The sequence below is a fragment of the Pelmatolapia mariae genome, linkage group LG8, assembly GCF_036321145.2.
Source record: "Pelmatolapia mariae isolate MD_Pm_ZW linkage group LG8, Pm_UMD_F_2, whole genome shotgun sequence".
NCBI classification, from domain to species: Eukaryota; Metazoa; Chordata; class Actinopteri; order Cichliformes; family Cichlidae; genus Pelmatolapia; species Pelmatolapia mariae.
Window position 1 is genome coordinate 25,446,526 of NC_086234.1, and position 22,984 is coordinate 25,469,509.

General features: G+C 38.5%; 2 protein-coding genes across 2 annotated transcripts; both read left to right on the forward strand.

Annotated features, from left to right (window-relative positions):
* The first annotated feature begins 3,800 nt into the window (after nucleotides 1-3,800).
* Nucleotides 3,801-6,351, forward strand: LOC134633355 (uncharacterized). The gene is made up of 4 exons (XM_063482226.1): nucleotides 3,801-3,950; nucleotides 5,167-5,532; nucleotides 5,638-5,762; nucleotides 5,855-6,351. The coding sequence occupies exons 1-4, from the start codon at nucleotides 3,872-3,874 to the stop codon at nucleotides 5,999-6,001; spliced, it is 717 nt and encodes a 238-aa protein (XP_063338296.1). The 5' UTR covers nucleotides 3,801-3,871; the 3' UTR covers nucleotides 6,002-6,351.
* Nucleotides 6,352-8,801: 2,450 nt separating this feature from the next.
* Nucleotides 8,802-22,351, forward strand: fdxr (ferredoxin reductase). The gene is made up of 12 exons (XM_063481643.1): nucleotides 8,802-9,193; nucleotides 9,597-9,700; nucleotides 12,440-12,535; nucleotides 15,710-15,832; nucleotides 15,925-16,038; nucleotides 16,185-16,286; nucleotides 18,078-18,185; nucleotides 19,062-19,146; nucleotides 20,665-20,864; nucleotides 20,946-21,117; nucleotides 21,203-21,376; nucleotides 21,865-22,351. Exons 1-12 carry the CDS (start codon nucleotides 9,112-9,114, stop codon nucleotides 21,993-21,995), a joined length of 1,491 nt encoding a protein of 496 aa, XP_063337713.1. The 5' UTR covers nucleotides 8,802-9,111; the 3' UTR covers nucleotides 21,996-22,351.
* Nucleotides 22,352-22,984: the final 633 nt, after the last annotated feature.

Genomic DNA, 22,984 nt, shown 5'->3' on the forward strand with positions numbered 1-22,984 from the left:
TCAAAATCGATATATTACTGAGCTAAGACTGTTTTCTTTATTTTCATTTCGACCAACTCATTAAATTAAGTTATCAACTGATTACAATGTGTACATGCAACAAACTTAATTTTTTATGCAGAAAAAGCTATTGATTTTAAGCTTTACTTACTAAACCCATGAATCATTTTTTAGAGTGTATGTTTGACACCACTGATCTAATCTGCCCTGTTTGTTATGACTCATTTTCAAATGTTCTCCAAAGAGAGAAGTTCTCTACCAAGTATTACTGCTTCTTTTACATATTTTAACTAAATTCTCTTCATGCTAGTGTTATTTGGCTTTTCTTCCCTTGACAAAGTCATGAAACATATGCATGTTTTTATATGCAATGCAAGTCTAATAATGCAAATAGATTTGTTTAGATAACCTAAATTGCTCACAAAGTTTTATTTAAGAAAATTAAGTTTACAAAAGCACAATGCTGAGTATCAAAATTAAAAGTTCTTATTATGTAAAGAGACTAACTAATTTAAACAAAATTCATTACGTTTTGTTATTTAGTATTTCTTACAATAACTACTAAACTTTTTGTCCTGATTTGGAAAAGATTTGATTAGATGTCACATTTACAGGCATTCACTTTTATCTGGAAACTGACCAGTTATTCTGGCAATAAAAAATCTGTTAATTACAAATCCTCTGAGGACTGTTAGACAATAGCATATTTATGGGCAGAGATAAATGAGAATTCTGCTATGTAAAGTCTATAAAATGTTACACTAAAGGAGAGCAGTGACGTTATTGTTATTGAAGTTATCTATGTATTCGTGCTGAAATGTGGGAAAAACTAAAATGAACAGAAAGCTTGCATGCTATCTTTGCACTTAACTGTTTCTGGTAATTATCTCTGCTGTTTCTCTTGCACTCTCAAATGTGAGAAATGTTTAAATCTGTATTTTAAGTAATCAGTATACAGTATACTTGCAGACTACAACTCAAAGAAACATGAACTAAACTTAGCACAAAGGACATTTGTGTTCGGCCAATTATGTCTTTGTTGTAAAAACACTTAAAGCCAATGAATCTTATATGGTCCCTGTAGCAGGATCCTTGCTCAGCTGGTGTCTGCTCCAAGTATGCCATGTTTCACTGATCTGAATAGGGTCTGTACTATAGGGTAACTTCAACCTGGCAAGTTGCAGCATTACTTGGATTGGGCCCTCATAGCATCTCCAAACTGAAACTAAGTTCTACATAACAGGTTATATCAGAGACAAGGCTGCAAAGTGGGCAACCCAAGAAAATGACACCATTTCCTCAACCCGTCATCACTTATGAACCATAGACAAGATTTGGCCAACAACTTTGGACACAGACAGTCCAGAATCATCTGCTCATAGCCAGTGTCCAGCCTCATAAGGCTTGTCATGATTACTGTTTGCGCTGGTGTCAGCAACATGTGCACTCTAACCTGATTATGCAGAGGAACATTATGTTTAGCGATGTGTATTTGTGAGTGGAGAGGATGGCATGGCCTGCCTGCAGACTTGACCTTTTGAACACTTGTGGGATCAGCCTGGGCGTGCTGTTCATACCAGAGTGACCAACACAACCACACTGGCTGACTTGCAACGAATGCTTGTTGAAGAATGGGATGGTATTCTACAGCAGTTTGTGACCAGGGTTGTGAGGAGGAGGTGCAAGGCTGTTGTGGCTGTGTTTGGTTCTTTCATATGCTACCAAGACCCTGTTAGTTAAATGAATCCGTTAAATATGTCGTGTTTCTCCAGTCTTAAAACAAACAAGTGTCAGTAGCAGAAAAAGCTGTTTGTCAATGGTGGAGAAGATCTGGCAGGTTTTCATGATCCCAATCCACATGCTCAACTCTGCTGCTCAACCCAAAAATGCATTTGACTAACAAATGTTGCACCATTTAAGGGGAATAAACCATATAAGACTTACTGCCATGAAGCATTGTTACAATAAAGATGTAATCAAGCCAGTTATCAGATTTTGAGATAACTTTTTCATTTAAAACAATTATACAGGCAAACCCTGTTTCTTAATTCATATATGTTTTTTTCTTTCTAGTAGTTTCGAGTAAATGTCCTGTGTGTGGAAATGGGAAGTCTGTTCTGTGCTCTGCAAAACAGTGTCTCATCAGACTAAAGTATGTACCAAAAAGCATGACAACTCTAAATACATAAGGAAGAATAAATGTAATAATATATTAAATAATATTTTAATATTTTTCTCTTTCAGTGGTGTCACTTAATTGCAGTAACCCTGACTATGTTACATTTGTAAAAAAAAAAAAAAAAAAAAGTGACTCTAAATTGTTACATAAAGACAAAAGGGGGCTCAGACTGTAGAGCTCTAAATTATTCCTGGATGAACCAAAATCATACCAAACTCTGTGGCTTGCCAGAATACATCTTTCCCCCCGGGATCCCCCGAACAGCTCGTCACTGACCATCTTAAATGTCCAAACAGAGGAAAATGTCACAGCTGAAATCGTGTTAGTGTGGTATGGATAAATTTCCTGTCACCATCCACTTACAGAGTGAGTATCTATCAGCATCTTATAGTCTCTGCGTGTTAATGAGTGTACATTTTGTTCAGACATACATAACAAATTGTATTCAGTGCATCTGTTAGAATAACTGTATTGTACTTTGTCACAGGGACCAACTCCAACACAGGGTCACATCATTAGGCCCGAGGAGTCAAAACATGTGACAACCATTGTATGTTGTATTTTTGCCTCCGCTGTTGCTGTAGTAATTTTGTATTTCCTGTATAGAACTTACAGACGCAGAGTAAGTGAGAGGATGGTGACATACACTGCACCAGTCAGTAACGACTTCACGACTGTCTGACAAATTCAGATTTGGAACATATATTATATCTGCTGTTTGTGAAAGATTCAGCTCACCGTAGAGTCACCGCAGCTGACTCTGGACATTATTTTTTAAAATCAGCATTTTCATTTAATTTTTAAAATTCAATGATGCGGACTACTATATATACAGTAATATGGTGGGAATAACAGAGCATTCCACATGACTTTTAGTCTGCTGAGTAAAAGGGAAAGATTAGGGATGAAATTTGGGAATGTAAATTTCCTGCCTGATGAATAAAAATTTAAGAAAATGTGTTGTGAAACTGAGTCTAAATAATGTCCACAGAGTTGACTATTCATCCATGTTCTCATTATGTAAAGTGATCCGAAGTTGGATAACCTACTTACTTTGTAAATCCGTTGATGTCTGTCCACCTGGACTTCTTCACATAATTATGATCACAGCTCACAGGAAAAGTTATCCAGCATTTGCTTTAGACTGTGATGGATGGATATTACATATCAAAAGGGGATGTCATGGTGGAAACATAAATTCTTATCAATATAGTCTATATTTATACAGTAGACTGAATGCAGCATTGTAAACATGTTATTATGGAAACAATGTAATTCCTCTGAGACAACTCTTCCTCTGTTTCATCTTTTTTTTTTACCATTCCTTTCTGTGTATATGTGTCATTTGAAAGTGAAAACCATAATGGAAATAGGAATCATAAGAAAATGTACCGTGAAACTGAGAACTGTGAAAAGTGATTAATATCCTGTATGTGCTGCTTGTACAGATTAACTGTAAATCAGACAGTTTTCGTACAATGGAACATCTTTTCAAATAAATTTATGTCATAAACAAACTCTTCCACATCTTTGATGTTATGTAGCACATATGCACACACCCACGTACAGCTGATAAAATAACAAGAGTCAGTGTCTCATTTCCTCTTTACGCCACATTTCTCTTTGTCACACTCGTTCATGTTGTAGTCAATCTGTCTGTCAGTCAGAGAGCATATGTGCTAGCCTGACTGCATGATGAAAGCCCACTGGTGGAGCTGTGTGCTGGGACTGCTCTGCATGCCTGCGGAGGTAATATTAGACATCGGGAAAGGTGAGTGTGTTTTGGAATTTTGAGATACACAAAAATTATAAATTTATGTGAAAAAAAAGCTTTTCACAGGTCTCTCTGCAGTCCTGTGAAAAACTAAGTGCATCCTATGATTTAGGAGCTTGCAGAAGCACTTAAGCAGCACTAGCTCGCAGTTATGCTTTGTCTGTGTGATTTTATCAGTCTCTTATGTTCTTTTGGAGAAATTTTGGGCCACTCTTCTTTACAGCACTGCTTCAGTTCACTGAGGTTTGCAGTCATTTGCTCATACACAGCTGTCTTAAGATCTGGCTGCAACATGATTAAGCTGGAGTCTGGACTTTGACTGAGTTATTGAACGCCTGGATTCTTTTGCTTCTCAGCCGTTCTGTTGTAGATTTGCTGCTGTGCTTCGGATCATGACGCAATTTCAGCCATGCTTTGCTCTTAGACAGGTTGCCTCACATTTGACTCTAGAATGCAGTAGTACACAAAACAAGATCATTATGTGCTCATTAACTGCACATGTTTCCACCATGCTTCTCTGTTTAGTGTGAGGTGTTCGTGCTGATATGCTGTGTTTGGTTTTCTCGGTGCCGTGCATCATGACCGAGGGTCCCCACATTGCTTTAACTCTGTCCAAAGTTCATAGTTCCAGAAGTCTAAACCTAAGCTCTTAAGTTTTTTGCCTATTTCTCTGAGCCCTGCATGGTCTGACCTCAGGGTGAATTTATTGGGTTTTCTGCTCCTGGGAAGAAAACCCTGTTTTTTACATAACTGTAGATGTCATTGAAGATGAGTCTGAGTCATCTTTTCCTGTTTGCTTGCAGCTTCATCCTGTTTTGGGCCTCTTAGCAGTGTCTCAAAAAAAACATCATTGAAAAAGGTCTTTTTAATCACTCTTTACAGTAAATGTAGTGATGCACCAAAAATATGTACGTAGAAGTTAGTTGTCTACAAAAAAAAAGCCCATTGCGAGTGACATGACTGGAATATGTTGCTGCAGCTAAATCTAGGTTAGGCCACTTTATATACAGTTATTGGGTGTAGTTTGGTTTTGTGGTTACCATTCTGCAGCCCCAACAACTGTACGAATTGGATCAGATTGTGCCTTTTCTGCTTTATTGCAACGAAAGTTTATTTGCCAGTGCCCTGTGGTGGAGCTGATGTATAAGGTATCACAACAAAACAAAAAAATCTGCATAAGTGATTTTTTTAACAATCCATCTCTCCCTGACAGCTTTCCAAAATCCTTCAGCCATCACTTTCATGAGAGTCAATTCATCTGCTGAGATCATGTGCACCACATCCTTGGCGAATCCAATGGGGCTGTACATGCATAGGCGTTTCCACAAGGAACAAGACGTTGTGTACCTGGACTTGAATGAATTTTCAGTCACCAAGAATACCACATCTAACAAATTCAAAGGCCGAATAAACATAAGTCCAGCCAAGCAGATCGCACAGGAACTTCATGGGTTCACTTTCCAGTTGTCTTTGCTGGAGCTCGAGGACACAAACTTGTATTACTGTGAGTGGATTTACACGGACGAGAAATTAAACAAACTGCTCATGACCAGCAACGGCACAGTCATTATCGTCAGAGGTGAAGAGAATCGTGCATTTCAGTATATGCAATCCACTTCCATTAAAAGTGGTGTAACTTTCATTTTAATTGTCTATAACGTGCTTTTTTCTCTCTCACACACAGAGGGTGGCCCGGAGGAACAATGCACAAACTCCATACTGGATCTGACCTTGATTTGCTCTATCGTCATAGGATTTACTGTCATACTGTCCTTCATCATTGGAGTGCTGATTATGAGGTGCAAACGAGTAAGTGTGAAGTAGATAGACTTGTTGTTAAAAGTCAAGCAAAGTCGATGTGACTGTGTTCGAGTGAAAACGTTTCCTTTGTCTTCCTCCAGTATAAAAAGAAATTCAGACCTGCCGTGCCTGAATTACCACCAAGATCCGAGAGGCCTCGGCAGACCTGCTCTTGCCACCATCACAATGCTTACTTAGTTACATCTCTAAGCACGGATGTCAACACAGACTTCAGGGGTCTCCTGTAATGCTCAGAGAAGTGCTAATAATTCAACACGCGGTGATGCACAGTTAATTGCACAGACGGCTTCAGATGGCTGAACTCGTAATCTTTAACCTTTTGCTGTAGTGCATCTCTCTTCCTTTTACAGAAATTTGTGTTTTATCTGCAGAAAAGTGATTGAGCTACCACATCCTGGTTTATGCTCAGTGTTCAGGTGCAATGTGTGAAGAGTGTGGGGGAAGAAAAACTGCAGACCAAGCACTTTTTCCTTTGATTTAGCACACACAGGCTTTACCTGTTGAGTTTTCAACAGCTTTGTGTTGTTTTGTTCTTTTTTCTATGTGAATGCTCTGAATGTTTTGAACCATAGTTTTCTACCTGATTTGATGTGTACAATAAATCAAAGATATTTTTAACATTTTGCCATTCCTTTGAAAAATCTTTGTTTTGTTGTTTTTCTTTTTTAAATGATAAGAACAAGTCAATGGGCCTCAATTCAAAGTACTAGTAAAAGTACAAAAGTATCAAAGCATCAAAATATTCTAGAAGTAAAATAGTGAATAGTATTAGTCAAATAGTGGAAGCACTGATATAATGCAGAAGGATCAGTTTCACAATCCCATACCGTGTATGCATATTGATCTACTGTTGAAACTGATTCTAACTAATTAGCCTAGTAGATGTACCACTGGGTCGTTTAGCTCTATTAACAAAAATGACTTACTAGTAAAGAAAAAAAGAAAAAAAGAGATGCTTTCAGCTGCTCCCTTGTCATATGGATTGCCACAGCAGATGCCTCTGCATATTTGATTTGGCAGAGTTTTACACTGGAAGCCACTGACTTTCAACTGTGACTAGGAAACAGCTATGCCTGCAACAAATATGCTGGCATGTGAACTAGTCATGAGATAATCCCAGTCCAAACAGTCCACTATGCAGCTGGAAATGTTCAGGGAAACTGCAGGGGTGGCACTGCCGCCACCTAAAATATGATTAGAAAATGTTTCTTGTCTTTAAAGTGAATTTCTTTCGTCTCCCCGATTTGTCTTATGTGAAAAGTGATGCTGCTCAAGAGTTTAAAACATAATTTTGATTAAGATTATTGTTTAAGTTATTTTTTAAAGGCATTTAGACTTTTTTTACTTAAGAAAAAGTTATAATCTTATTGAAATTGCTTAACAGTATAACTATCATATCTAGTGCTGTGTGGCAGGCAAGATGAAGGACCCAAAATGGCGGACTCAGAAACAGGGAGTAATTTGGGGTGCAGTTTTATTGCTGGGAAAACTCTTAAAAACAATAAATGTTACAAAAACAAAAACCTCAAATGCAGAACTAGAAACTAGACTGGGAACAGGAACCTAAAAACTAAAAGGGTCGCGAGGAGAGGACACACAGCAAAATGAGGGTACGACGTGACAACAAGCAGAAATGACAGCGGACTAAAATACATGGCAGAGTAATCAGGAAACAGAGTAATCAGGAAACAGAAGGGAAACACAGCTGGGACTAACTGGGCAGGACAAGACAAGGGAAGCAAAACAGAATACACTGACATAAGACACGGACAAAGTAAAACAGGAAACACACCAACTGAACTTACAGACTCAGAGACACGAGCTTCACATTATGATAATGCTGACACGGTACAGAGGGAACACAAGGACAGGGATGACTAGACAGGACATGTGGGACCAGGGCAGGCACAGAGACTAGACACTGAACAGAAGGAGTATGGAAACCAAAACCTAAGAACTAAACTCTTAACAAGAATTAAACCGAAGCATAGGATAAACTAATCAAAACAGCTCAACTAGTAAATCAGAACATAGACCATAATACAGAAAAACACCAGGACACCAGAAACTCAAAATGCTGGGTCAAAATGACCCTGACCTGTGACAATAAGAGTACATTTAAACACCTAAAGTTAACTTACTCATTATGCAGGATGGCTATTTTCAGTTAATTAAATAATGTCGGCTAGTTTGACCTATAGTATTGCTATTTATCCGCAAAATAAAAACTAAGTGGTAGAAAGGAGATGGGGTGCAAAGCAGAATATTTACCAAAACAGTGGAGTAGAAGCTGAAAGTGGGATGACACATATACCTACATAAAAAACACATATTTTAGCAAAGTATTTGAGTGAATGTTCTAAGTTACATTGTACTGGTACATACTAGCATAAAAAAGCTTTAATAAAGCGATTTCTTTTCTCCATTGAAGAAAACAGTTTTAAGCCTTGAACCAACCCAACCACCTGCCAGCTATAAGGTAAATCATGACTAAAAATACTTTATTTGGATTTAAAATAAATAAATTTTAAATAAATACATACATACAAAAGTAAAAAGGCAACGTACAAGATTGTGCTTATAATTACTTTTAACGCTGAAGGAATCATCATCCCATAACCCACTGCAAATCCAAGATTCCACAGCAAATAACTCCCAAACTTATTGAATTTAGTCCTTTTCATTCGCGTAGCAATGTATTGTTATAGTTTTGTATATTTTCTGTTGTTTGTGTTGTGTATGTGTAATGCTTTGTTCGGCTGGTTTCTTTAACTTCGCGGTCACTAAGTATCCTGTTTCACCAATCACTGTTTTAATATGGTTTTATGGGTAAAATAGTTCTTTTCCGATCCCTTACAAATAACTCATAATTTTTGTTAAGACAATGTTGAGATACATACCAGCATTTAACAATATTATAGCTTGACGTAAGTCTGACAGTCACAAATTTATACTTAATCTGTACGCCGTCTTTGTGGAACTTTAATTGTCAATGCCGGTTTCCCACGGACTGTTATGGCCGACACGCAAGGTACAGCCTTGAAAACAGTTTGTTATGGTAATAATGTTTTACGTGATAAAGTGCATATGTGTAAAATAATTAATCGCTATTAGCATTAGCTAGCCATTTAAGGACACGAAGCTTTAAAAATAAATAAATAAATAAAAGGAAGAGTAAAGATAAGCGTTTTCCACCTTGGCTTCTGAACTCAGCGCTGCTCAGTGTCCAAAGCTCAGAGGAGAGGCAGTTATGCAGAGCTGGTCACCACGGTCAAGGAAAGCAACGGAGAGGATTTAAGCGTTTCATGCTTTAAAACGAGACAGCTCGTCTGAAGCTATGGGCGCTCATAAACTGCTGTTTTCCGAGCTGAAGCTGTGGACCTCAGGAAGAGGTGGATGGATAGCGCGACTTCACAAAGGTGCGGTAATCAGGAAATGTTTACTCGTAATACACTTGATATTCAGTGTGGACGCGTGCCAGACCCAGAACAAAATTTAGCCAACTTAGCGTTCTTATCGGCTGATCTACACACCTGCTTGAAGAAACTTTAACAGGCTGATTGAACTCAGCAATACTTAATAAATCAAGCAACTCTCAGCATCAGTAAAACAAAATACTGTATAACTGCATGCGTTACTCTGCTAGCCTTTCATTAAAACACTGTAGGAGTAGGCTGTAGCTGTACACTACACTGCCTTAGCTTACTGAGACCCTTTTAGCTCACTAAGAGGATTTAATTTAAACTAAGGCCTTGCTGTTTTCCTGCAACTCCAATGAGTTAGACGTGAACTTTTCCCTTGTTACGTGTTTTGTTTTTGCAGGTATTGGCGGCTGTGGAAAGGCTTCATTGTCCTCATGCAGCCCAAAGGTGTGTATTGTTGGAAGTGGTCCAGCAGGTTTCTACACAGCACAGCATCTAATCAAGGTATGGACTGCTTGTTATGACGCACAATACAAGGAGTAATAGTAGGCAATACTGATAAATATCTGAATATGTAGTACTGTGCCAAAGTCTTGAGCCACCCTTGATTTCTTTTTAATGCTCTTCCAATGAGCCGGCCCGTCTTGTGATTGTTAAAGAGGTGTCTTAGTTCACCAGGCTTTTTAAAGAGTTTTCTTTAAACTCTCATTTTTGGCCCACTTATTATACCTGAACATCTTCAAAAAGTGCTTTTGTTTGAGAAACCACTTAAAAAGGCAGATAACTCAAGGGATGGGGCGGCAGGGATGTCAGTTTGTGCAGGATGTCCTTAAAAAAACTGGGCAAAGTGGAGGAAAAAGGAAAATATATTTACTGGGGGGGAAACACATTTACAAAAAAGGAAAGGAAAGCTATGTTCTTAAGAAGCAGGGGGAAAGAAAAATCCACCAAAGATCTGACACAGGACCAGTGGTGTTGGTGGATTTTGTCAATCATCTCGACAGAGAAAAAACCAAAAGGCAGCCAACATCCAAAGAATGTTGGAATGAATGTTTGTGACTAAAAACAGATCTGCAGTATTACAACCTAAGCCTAAGCAGCCCCCTGGTTTTCCAAAACCAAAGACTGATAACACAACAGTAGCAGTGATGATGCTGCCATTGGCTAACATGGAGACACACAAACAGCTAAGAGGCAGGGCCATTAACAAGATGGTGAGCTCAGAGATAAGATATTTTTCTTTACAGTAATTAGAATAAAAACCTTTACTGAGGAGAAGCTGGCAGGAATCCTGTATCGAACAAAATGATCCACGCGCCCAGCCTGAAGGAAAAGGGAATTTTTCAGCTGCTACATCCACCACCGTTTGTTTTATATAGCAAACAAAATCTCCAGTAAAGCTCCAGAAGTTAAAAGCGCAAGTATGTAGGTGAACTCTTAATTTAGTGTGCCACAGTGTTTAAATTACACAGCTTGCTGAGTAATGCAAGAAAGCATTTTGAACATTTTGAATAACTTGGAATACTAACAATACAACAGAAATATTTCTTTGACAATCTGTAATAATAAGTAGAATTCTCAATTACTAAAATAATCAATAGCTGCAGTCCAATTCTAAATGAATTTGCTAATGACAACTAATTTATTGCCCAATAGTTATGTATTAATTAAATGTTAATTTTCCTGTGTGTGTGTGTGTGTGTGTGTGTGTGTGTGTGTGTGTGTGTGTGTGTGTGTGTGTGTGTGTGTCAGTCATTAGTTTCTCCAAATCCGGCTAGCATCCTTTAATGTAAAGTCAAACAAATGAGCATGCCTCTCTCTCCCTGCTTAGTACACAAAACCACTATGCTATCACACACTAACCAAAATATAGCCTTTGAGCTGCCTACTGAGTACATGCTCATACAAATGACTGGAAATAACTTGCAGAGTATGCTGTGTCTTTGAGCCCAAGGTTATGTCATTGCAAGCTATGCCCCCCATACACAGCAGCACGATGTGCATTGGCTATGCAGCACTGTGGCTCTTTGATGTTTTTCATGTTGTGTGTGTGTGTGTTGGTGTGTGTGTTTGTATGATTTTAAATTCATATATTAATTGTTGTCTGATTCAGCACAAATATAATATAATAACCAGTTTCTGATGATTTACTTTTTTAAAATCAAATTTTAATTTCTTACATTTTGACATTTTTATTTACTTTGTGTTTGTAGTTCAGCAAGTTTGTAAAACTGTAGGCACAAGGAAGCTGCATTCGATACGTGACAGTAATTAATATTAATATAATGGTGGATGTTCATTTTTATCAAGTTTCAAATAAGAGTTTAATGTGTGTGCAAATAAATAATGTGAACCAAAAGCTCAGGAGCCGGTCTGCTTTAAATGTGTTGTTTCTGCTGTTGGCTCAGTGGCCGTCTAGAACCAACCTTAAGAGCAATAATATGAAGTAATAATTCTCTGTATGATTTTATGTGGTTTACATCATTGTGGAGGAACTGAAGCAGTTCATTAGGGTTTATACATATTTGTTGTAAGGTCCCAACATACTTTTCAGTCAGTGTTACAATGGACTGTGATTAGTCCATTGTAACACTTTGATTCTTTTCCTTTTCAACCGTTCAATTGAAGGTTTTCTGGTGCGTTTGTGATCATTGTCCCGTTGTGTGACCTAATTTTGGTCAAGCTTTAGCTGATGGACAGACAGCTTCACATTTGACTAAAGAACACTTTGTCATACAGAGGAGTTCATAAGTGACTCATTTATGGCAAGGTGGCTGCAAATCAAACCTAAATCATCACCCCTCCACCACCAACTTAACAGTTGGTTTGAGGTCTTTGTGCTGAGACCCTGTGGTTGTTTGGGTTTCACCAAACATCACACCATGCATTAATGCCAAGCATCTGCACTTTGACCTCATCTTTCCAAAGGATCTTATTCCAGAAGTCCTGTGGTTGATTTTTTTAGAGAGATGACATGAACAAGCAATCCTTTTTTCAAACAGTTTTTTAATTGGTTTGTTTAAAAAAAAAATTAGATTATTTAATTTTCAGTGGTTTTTTTTGGTTTTGAGGGTTTTTATTTTTGGGCTGTGTTGAAAATATTTCAAGACTAAAACTAAAGATATTCCAGTTAGTTTTGTAACCACACAATATTGTTTCTGTTTTTTCTAATGCCTTTTATTAACGGTTCACTTTAAGCTTTACGCATTATATTTTGGATTTTGTTTCTGTTTTTTCTCTCAGGCTCGCCAAGATGTTGAGGTGGACATTTATGAGCGTCTGCCTGTCCCCTTTGGCCTGGTCAGGTTCGGAGTGGCCCCGGATCATCCTGAAGTCAAGGTGTCTGCCTCTAATAGATTTTTAAAGAACAGATAATTGCCTCAAACCATTTTCTGTATATTACCTGTTTTTAAGCAAAAAGGAAAAAAAAGATTCATTTAGATAATTAGTCCAGTTTCTCCTCAGTAGTTCTAACACCAGATGCAGTGAAAATCTTTTAACACATGGATTATTGTGTTGTTTTGGGAAAAGAAACTCTTCAGACAAACCCGTTTCTTAAAGTCTGTTTAGTTTTGCCAGACTGTGTAACGACCTGTGGCAACATTAATGGAAAATAAAAACCAGTCAGTGGTTAATGCAGACCAGTCAAACAGAAAGAGACACGTTAGATAAGTCTGTGAAGTGAAATTCCATTAGAAGTGTGAATAACATCACAGTGAAAGGGTGTTGTCACGTTTATGTCTGAGGTTGAATGCAATGTTTGAAGCTCGCTATATTTCCATATCATCACACCGCAACTCATTGAAATTTAACTGAACAACAAAAGCGATGTTACGCAACCCTCCACAGGACACATATCCTAACATGCTGGCAAATATAATGACAGACGAATACTGGTAATAACGAGACCTGTCTTCTTTGTTTCCCATAACCAATAATGTCACCTTCGCATGTCTGATATAATCGTGGTTAGAGATGTGGTTAGCCTAGCTCAGCAGAAATACTACTTTGAAAGTAATACACCAAGACTTTTAAATCACTAGTGTGTCTTCTTTGTTCAGTCAATACTCAGGCAAAACATGCGAAAACAACAACAAGGTGTTTTTTCGGTGACGTGCAGCCATTTCTTGTGAAGCAGCAGTTGATTTCATCTTTAAAGCACATGAGTGAGTGCATGAATCGATCTAGTCTGGTCTGATATTTCTGCTGAGCTGTTCCCTGCTTTTAATTTCACTTATCATAAAGGTAAGAGAGCGGTGGGCCCATAGTGTAGTGGTGTACACATTTGGAAAAGATCCCCAGTTTGATCCCAGTAGACACAAATCTGTTGGGGGTTGGGTCAGGAAGGGGTACCCAGCATAAAAATCTACCAAATCATGTGGAGCGAACCCATGTGAACAAGATAGCAGCCAAAAGTATCAGTGTCCTGTGACTTAACTGTCAGATTTATTTGAATGTAATAAGATAAGACAAACCTTTTTTAATCCCACACGTGGGAAATTTTCTGGTCACGGCAAAAAGTACAAGGTAAGAAAAGTAAGATTTAAGAAAAACACGACAGAATGGGAGAAGATAAAATAGAATAACATACTGTACATAACAGAATAAAATGCTTTGTCATAGTAGGAAAAATTGCACTTGGTACTGTTGCACATCAGGGAAAGGGGGCGAAAGTTACAACTGTGTATGCGATGCGTGTGTGTGTGTCTGTGTCCACGTATGTGGTTATCTGCAGAGACGATGTTGTAGAGGTGATATCAGGATCAACTGAAATACTTGACAATTTCAAGCTCAGTCTTGCTCTTTCTGGTAGTTTTTGTTTTTGTTTTTGTTCCTGATCCCAAATCTTAACATCAGATTTTTCTCAGAAGCAACATTGGCTCCATAAGCATTATTGAGAGTTAAAAACAATGCTGTTGTAGTTGTTAAAGCAGCCACACGGACAACTCAAGAATGTAATAATAAATAAAACTGGGTTCCACATTCATCTATGAAGCAAATTCAAGCCCTGGAGAGGACACAAATATATTGGAGGTTGCCGTTATACATTAATATTTTGCTTATCAAAAGATGAATTTGTGTTTTTGCTTAAAGCTGTTTGTTGGAGTCTTTATTAAATATATGCGGCATCATACAGCAGCAGGATCCACATGAGCAGCTCCATTAAGGCGCCGATATTCAGACAGGATTATCATTACTGTCTAAGTAGCCTCTGAACAACCACACATTTCTAAAGTTAAATAAATTATCGGTATTTGTGAATTTTCAATATCACTTCTCAACAACACAGATTGTTTGGTCCTTCCATCATTATTATTTTTATTATTATGCAAACATTTCATCGCCAACATCAGCCTTTCGTCTCCTGAAATCTTCAAATGACTGTTCACCCAAATGAAAGTATATTATTGTATTTATAATATAAATAAAACTGGCATTTAAAAATTACAGTGAGGATAATTAACATAGTCCCATCTACCATGTTTTCTGTTCCATATCTCAGTGCAGCTGGGATGTGAAAGGTGGCAACCACTGCACTCATTGAGCTGTACTCTTATTACAGTCCGAGTCTAAAGTTCAATTCAGTTTTATTTATATAGTCATCAGTCAGCTGCCTGCACTTTGTTAGGCAAAGACCCTACAATATTTGAGAGAAAACCTCTCAGTTTATCAGCAAACAGTGAAGTGAAGGAAATCCCTTTTTCCTCCAGCTCTTCTATCATGAAGACGTTAGAACTTCTTTATGAACTCTTTGTTCTTACAACATGCAAAAAATGGGCTCTGTGATCTGTTCTGTACTTGTTTGTTTGCAGGTAAACACTTTGAACTGGAACTAACATGAAGTCATTTTGCTGGCTTTTGTATATGGCATAGTTATTAAAGCATCGTCTCCAGAAATAGATAATAACACTGTAAATAAATGCACTGCAGCATTAAAAACTGGACCTGCATGTGAGAACACAGATGTCTGCTCGCGCCGGGTCTCTAATTACACAGATGTGAAAATAAAGCAGGTGCTGGCTTGTCGAATTCACGGGTAGAGCGTGGACGTCATGCGTCTTATCTCCTGCCCACTCTTTTGAGGCTGCGCCCTCACTTCAGCCAGAGTGTTCAGAGAGCTGAGAGCAAATCTGAAGCAGGTTATCCCATGCTGTGTGCTACATAAGGGCAACACTGCACTCAAATCTGAGTTCTTGTGTGCATGTGGACACAGTAATGTATACTTCATTTATTAAAGTGAATTAGTTTTCCCAAATAAGTCTAATAAGGGTTTGAGCACCACTACAGGAGCTATAAAACTGTAGACAAGCACAATAAACCTTCACAAAGTGGAATATAGTAAAGTTTTATGTAAATCTTCTTAAATCAGAGTTTACCCCAACAAACTTTAGTCATCTGCTGTCCTGAGGTCATTAACCACTGGATAGAGAATTACTCCCATAATAGGTGGAATTGAAATACAGATGGAGAGTCCAGCTTGCTAACTTAAATTTTACCGTTTCTTGTCCTCAGAACGTCATCAACACATTCACGCAAACGGCCAAGCATTCACGCTGCAGTTTCTATGGCAATGTGAACGTAGGCAAGAATGTGAGCATCACCGAGCTGCAGCAAGCCTACCACGCTGTCGTACTGGTAAGGATGTGAAAGCCCACTGCAGCTCCTTCACCTTAAACGTGTGAAAAATAATCATCTATTTCCGTTGAACTCTGTAAATTGTGTGACAGAGTTATGGTGCAGAGGGAAACCGGAGCATGGGAGTGCCAGGCGAAGACTTGGCTGGTGTGTACTCTGCCAAAGACTTTGTGGGCTGGTACAACGGACTCCCCAGCTGTCGAGAGGTAAGACTTCCAAGTAAGTGTTTCACATAAACACACAAGATGTTTCCATCCATCAAAAAGAGCCTCAACAAAGTTAGATCATGTCACAAGAAAAACTGTCAGGTAAAACTGCTTCTCTGTCTCATCTGTTCGATTTCTTTCTTCAGCTGAGTCCAGACCTGAGCTGTGAAACAGCAGTCATTTTGGGACAAGGCAACGTGGCCTTGGATGTAGCAAGAATTCTGCTATCTCCCATCGACATTTTAAAGGTGAGTTGGTTATCAGTAAATTTAGAACAAAAGAAACAAAAACAGGAAGAGCAGACATGTTTCAGTCAGCAAGTCTTGAGTGCTCTGAGATGTATGAAAGAACCGCTTAAGCTGAGGAATTTTATCTGCTTAAATAATCAGAAATGTTTTGTTTGTCTGTTAGGCATGAAAAGCAAAACACTGTTGCTGAAACCTCAAAAATGTGTTTTGTTTTGTTTTTTTCAGGGTGTAATTGCATCAGCGTGAAGCCAAATGGAGAAATGTTGTGTCTTTATCTGTTGTAGTTTCAGAATGCAAAAATAAACTAAAATTAACAGAAAATCATCGATAGATAAAGATAAGATAAGAAATAGTGCTACAGAGTAGTTTCACTAGTTTTGACAAGTGAAGTTTGACCTTTCTAGTTTCCTGATCAGTCCTCCACCTGACACAAGAATTAATGGGCAAATGTGACTGAAGAAGAACATGAGGGCCCCTAAAAAGGCTGGTAGGCTATGTAAAATGTATTATTGTAGGGTCATGCACCTTGAGAAGTCAGAATGTTTTCAAATAGTGAAAATATTTTCTTTACCATGAGACAACATACCTGTCAAATACATGACTTTGTTAATAATTTCAGTTGGTTTCCTTTTAAACCTTGGGACCTGTACTAACAGTAGCTTCTGACCCGCTCGGACTGAGTTTAAGTACACAGGGGTTGGCTTTTTAAGCTAGCATCTCTCAGCCTGCATGACATCATAGGAAGTATAGGAGCTAACCACAGGAAGTTTTCAGGGCTGAGAAACAGCTAACGTCTTTTAAAAACTCTAACCCAACTAACAGTCTCTGCGAAAAGTCAACTTAGTGGAGTCATTTTCATCAGCTTCAAGTTTCTCTGGTGTGTCATTTCATACAAAAGCACCACTGATAACCACAAAATTAAAGGTCAAAGATGACAGTGACCTTTTATACTTGACTGGTAGATGTGGGACACCATGGTGTCAGTTATAATAGTGAAGTTTGGAATAAATAGGTGATGAGCTGCTTTGTGAGACTAAAGTGGGGAAATTGGGCATACAAATATCAAAAGGTGATACAAGACCTCACATTTGTTGGACACAGTTCCTGTAGTTTTGCCTCTGTATACCAATAAAGTGGATTTTAAATGAAATGATGTATATGGAGCATACCATAATATTTGTCAAGCGTGGTAGAGGGAGATTTATTGTATGGGAATGTGTGGCTGCCAGTGGAACAGGATCGCTAACGTTTATCGATGACGTGACTGCTCGGAGTCAGTCAAATTCTGCAAATTGGTCGGCACTTCACAAGTGAAGCCCAAAGCATTATCCAAAAGAAAAAGAAAAAAGGCCCTGGCAGAGCTTCTCAAGAGAGGAAGCGCAGCATTTGGTGATGTCCGTGGGCTCTAAACTGCAGGCAGTCATCAAATGTAAAGAAGTAAAAACTGTTCTTATATTTAAAATGATGTTAGCCTCTGAAAATTGATAAAAATGGGTATAATTTTTAAACAGTTTATGTAAAAGTTTAGTAAAAGAATGCTGAATTAAAATCTAAAGCCTGCACTTCAATCACATATTGACTGATTGTTTTTAAAATGTGTCTGTACGCCTGTGATGGTGCAAAATTACAAAAGTTGGGTTTTTGTCCATGAAATTGTAAGTCAAGCTTCCAGTATGAACCAGCAATATGAGCTAACAATAAATATAAATCAAATCAAATCACTTGGAAAAAAAAGCTGTTCAGTTTTCCAGCTGAAATTTTTATTTACTTGTCAAACTTGTTTTTCTGCAGAAAACTGACATTACGCAACCAACGCTGGAGGCTCTGGCAGAGAGCCAGGTCCGCAGGGTGCTGATAGTTGGCAGAAGAGGACCCATTCAGATCGCTTGCACAATCAAGGTGTGTGTCGGAAAGAAAAGACAACATAATAGGAAAGAATAATATGTTCTCTAGTGCCTCTTCCTCAGATCACGATTCATCTCCACACCACATCTTCCAAAACCTTTGTTTCTTAACACCACAGACACACAGAATATTATTAGAAGGCTTCATTTTAATCCATTGGAGTGGTACAAACTGAACCTTTTAGCCACTGTGCAAATGTTAACCAACTGTTTATCTGCATTTTTGCCTAATGTTTATTGTTAATTCTAGCAGTTTTTAGCTTCTTTTTTTTTTAATGACCTGTTTACGTGTTAGCTTTGGCTCGCTTTTTTAATTCCACTTGTTAATTTTGGGGGTAAAAAATTCAACTATTTAACTATTAAAAGTTACTACAGCTGGGTCCAAGAATAAAGAATAAAAATATGGAAAATATAATAGTCCGCTTTAAGAGTTCCCACATATGAGAGAAAGCCAGAGCACTTTCATGCACACTTGGTCAGTGACCTTGTAATGTTACTGCTGAGGTTGGTAGAAAATGTGTCCTCTGCAGGGAGTAGCTTTATCTTGTAGTTTAAAGTGAAAAAAAAAACAAGATCAACATCACATTATTTTCTTTTCTGCCCATATTATTTGAACTATTCTTCAATCTTTCAGTGTCACCCTGTGCAAAATCAGAGGTTTCTCCTGTAAAATGAGTACTTCTGCTCAGAAAACAGTTTGGTTGTTGTTGCCAGACTGTTTCAAACTTGTCTGATCATCACCCCTCTTATATGTTCGCTGTCATTGTTGGTACTGCAGTAAATATAATTTCACCAGAATTTTACCAAAAGAGATTCTCTATGTTTTGAATGATGTTTTCAGCGAACCATAACATATGCTCCTTTTCTACAGGAGCTCAGAGAAATGGTGAACCTGCCGGACACCAGGCCGGACTTGGTGGCGGCTGATTTTGATGGAGTCAAACAGGCTCTTAAAGGTGAGACCACATGCAGCTTTATCTTCATGCTTTCCCCTCTAACTGACCTGCTGTGTCTTTATAAGCAATAAATGTTTACATAGTTTCGGCTGCTTTAAGATCTGTAAATTTCAGTGTTTTTACAATTTTTCTGGTGCAGCTGGAAAAGATGCCTGGTGTTTTTAAGTGAGCAGTGAAAACATGTTAGATACCTACATGTGCATGTAACACATGTGAATAAGAGGAAAGACTGCTGAAAGGAAGGAAGAAATGTAAGCTGTGGTTAACAACAGCATACCCAGCTGAGACGTATAGCTTATATATACTGTGAGGTGAATGGAAACTGCCAACCTGCCCAGACTGCTGCTGCTGCTGGCTATAGTTTGAAAGGTTTTCTGCTGTTGTGTGGGAACCTGCAGGTTAGGGTGCAAAACAGAATTGTGCAACACACACCCCCCCCCCCCCCCCCCCCCCCCCCACCCTCCCACAGCATTGTACTGACCTTTTAGCCTGGCCTCGTCCTTGCCAGAGAAATACTGCTGGCCTGGTTGATGATGACAGGCACTCTCAGATTTATAACGATAACCTTGACTCTAGTCACAGATTACTAAAATAACCCTGAGCGTATGTTTCGTTTTAGTGATAAATAGCAGTGAAGGATGGTAAAAGAAGCTGGCTATGTTTATCTGTGTTGTAATTGTGCCTGCTGAGCTTGCATTACAGGAGTGACAAGTCTGTGGTCGCAGCAGCACATCAGAACTTTGCAGTTACAGGAAATTTATAAAGACCAGTTACTTAAAGCCATTTCTAATCTGTGCATATGTGCACATACAAGATGCATGCACAGCAACACTCACATATCACTTACTGAAAGACCACATGCACGCTTGTATGTAAAAAAAAAAAACAAAAAAAAAAAACACATGCATTCACAGCCATATACAGAAATACTAGTCATGAGACCACAGCATGTGTCCATAAAGTTCCCAAGTATAAGAGTAGCTGCTAGTGACAAAATTCTAAGAAGATTGTTAAAATTGTGAAGTTTTGTTGGAATTTCCTCTAAAAATCAAAAGACTAAGTAAGGAGAAAGATAAAAGTTATTCACAAAGCATCTTATCCCTTAAGATAAAAACAAGTATAGGAGTGGACATGGGGACTAGTGTTTCCTAAGGAGAGGGAAGAAATGGTACAAAGTACAGAACATTGATTGGTCACGTCTCTCAGGTGCCGTGTCAGGTTTCTTAAGGATATGATTTTGGGATTCAGTTCATCTGCTGTAGATTGATAAGTTAAAAGGCAGCCAGTGTTCAAAGAAAAGACCTTCAAAAAGGCTCTTTAAAATGTACAAGAAGGTCCTGGCTCCATGGAAGCAAAATATAAAGACATAAGGGATGATTCAAGACTTTTGCACAGCACTGTATATGTTGTTTTCACTACCTATTCTATGCAAAAAAAAATTGGAAGATTAAAAATTTGTACGTTATAAATGCAAGCAAAGCAGGGCGATTTTAAGCTGAAGTATCTCTGCTGTGTCAGACTTGCCGAGGCCCAGAAAGCGTCTGACAGAGCTGATGCTGAAGACGGCCCTGGAGGTACCTGGAGAAAAGGAGCAGGAGAGACGGCGCAAGGCCTCCCGTAGCTGGGGCTTTCGATTCTTCCGGAGCCCCGTGGAAGTTTTGGCCGAACCCGGCCACAGCAGAATAGCTGGCATCCGACTGGCGATCAACAAGCTGGAGGTTAGCAGGATTTGGATTTCCAAAAGTGCCTGTCACTGTGCTGCTGCTCCTTCTTAAAGCTGATCTCCTCTCTGTGAGCAGGGTTCAGGTGAGGGAGCCCAGGCTGTGCTCACAGGAGAAGTGGAGGACGTGTCCTGCGGCCTGGTCGTCAGCAGTATCGGCTACAAGAGCCTGCCCATCGATCCATCAGTGCCTTTTGACTCCCGCAAAGCCATCGTTCCAAACACCATGGGCCGCGTTAAACAGGCTGCAGGTACTCTGTAAACACTCTAAAGAACAAGCATTATATTATATTTTATTACTTCAATAATATTTAATGATTCCATTTTTCTTTGTAGGTCTGTACTGTAGCGGCTGGCTTAAAACAGGCCCCACAGGTGTCATAGCTACCACTATGAACAATAGCTTTGACACTGCACGATCCATTGTGGAGGACATGGACTCGGGAACGTTGGATATGTCTGCTGCCAAGCCTGGATCACAAAGCATTAGTGCTCTGCTGGAAAAGAGAGGTATAAAAATGTTAGTTTTTCATTCACAATACATCCTATAACTGTGCTCTCGAGATGTGCTGTTATTCTATGAGCCAGTATAGAGTCATGAAAGTAAATGTGCGTGGACCCAAAACAGTTGGACTAAAAACGAGGGAAAATGAACTCAGTGCTGGAACAGTCACCAAAAAGTCGTAGTAGTAAAATAAATTGTGTTCTGAGGAGGGAAGTTCATTAAATGATTACATAAGAAGTAAAATGACGAAGAGCAAGAAAAAACAAAAACAAAGACGCAGAGAGATTTGAAAGAGAAAATTACAAAACAAAACTAGCAATAAATCCTGCATGCCACCAAAACATTTGCTACAGAGAGCCATAAATCAGTAGCAACAGCAGCAGTGAGGTATGTCGTCATCATCTCAGTGCACACAGTGACCTGTCTGTTTCATAATCCTGTTCTCTGAAGTTCCCACTAAGCCACAGCCAAATGTGATTTTTCTCTTCTGTAGGAGTGAAACCAGTGACTTTTTCAGACTGGGAGAAGATTGACAATGTGGAAATGAAAAGAGGTGAACCCCGTGGGAAACCCAGAGAAAAGCTACTGACTGTGGAGGAAATGCTGCACGTGGCTTGGACATGAAAGAATGAAACAGTTTTCATGTGAACAGGCAATGCTACCTAAAAAATGACTGCACTTGTTTTTAGGGATCTCACTGATTGATCACACAATAAAAATGACTATTTGAACTCCTTAACATGGATTTAATTCATATTGTAAATATGGCACTAGTAGGAACTGTTATTTGCTAGTGTAATTTAGTTACCTTGTTACCAATCCAACACACTGACTGAAAACCTGCTGCGCTCAAGACCAAATTCTAATGGATACGATTTTTATGGAATTTGTGCACTGTAATGTACCGTTAACTAAAAACTATGTGGCAACATTTTTTTGCACTTTTATATAATGTCATTGAACATCTTAAATCTGTATTTGAGGAAATAAAATGACATCTATCCTTTGATTCCTGTCCTCAGAGCTTCAATTGTTACTGCTGGGATCCATCGTTAGGTCCACAAGTGTTTTTTTTGGCACTACTTTCATATATTTGGCTCTTCATAATTTGAAATGAAATTCTTATTATATGCGATTAAAGTGCAGATTTTTATATTTTATGGAAAGGTCAGCAGGACTAGAACATCTATAGGTGGCAAAAAAGGATGGGTTTTTTTGGTTTGTTTTTTTTTTAAAAGGAAAACTATGTGAATTGCAAAATCAAAGGTTTGGACAAGGGGGGGGTGTTCATACTGAGCTTATCATAAAAAGGCCTGGACATCAATGAAGACTGGTGGATGATCACAGCATCCTTTCCATAGTAAATATAAACCTCTATAAAATATAACAAAATGATTCTCCAGGTTTGTGTCCTTTATTGTTGGGCTACTATAATGAGAAGACTGTTACCATAAGGTGTAAAGAATAAGTCTGAAGAAAAAAGAAAAGCCAGATTAGACTTTGCCAAAACACATCTAAAACCTCAGCATTGGAAGACCATTCTTTATGCAGAAGGCCTAATACCAACCTATACCGCAGTGTGAGGTATTTGGACATTTGAAACATGCACAGAT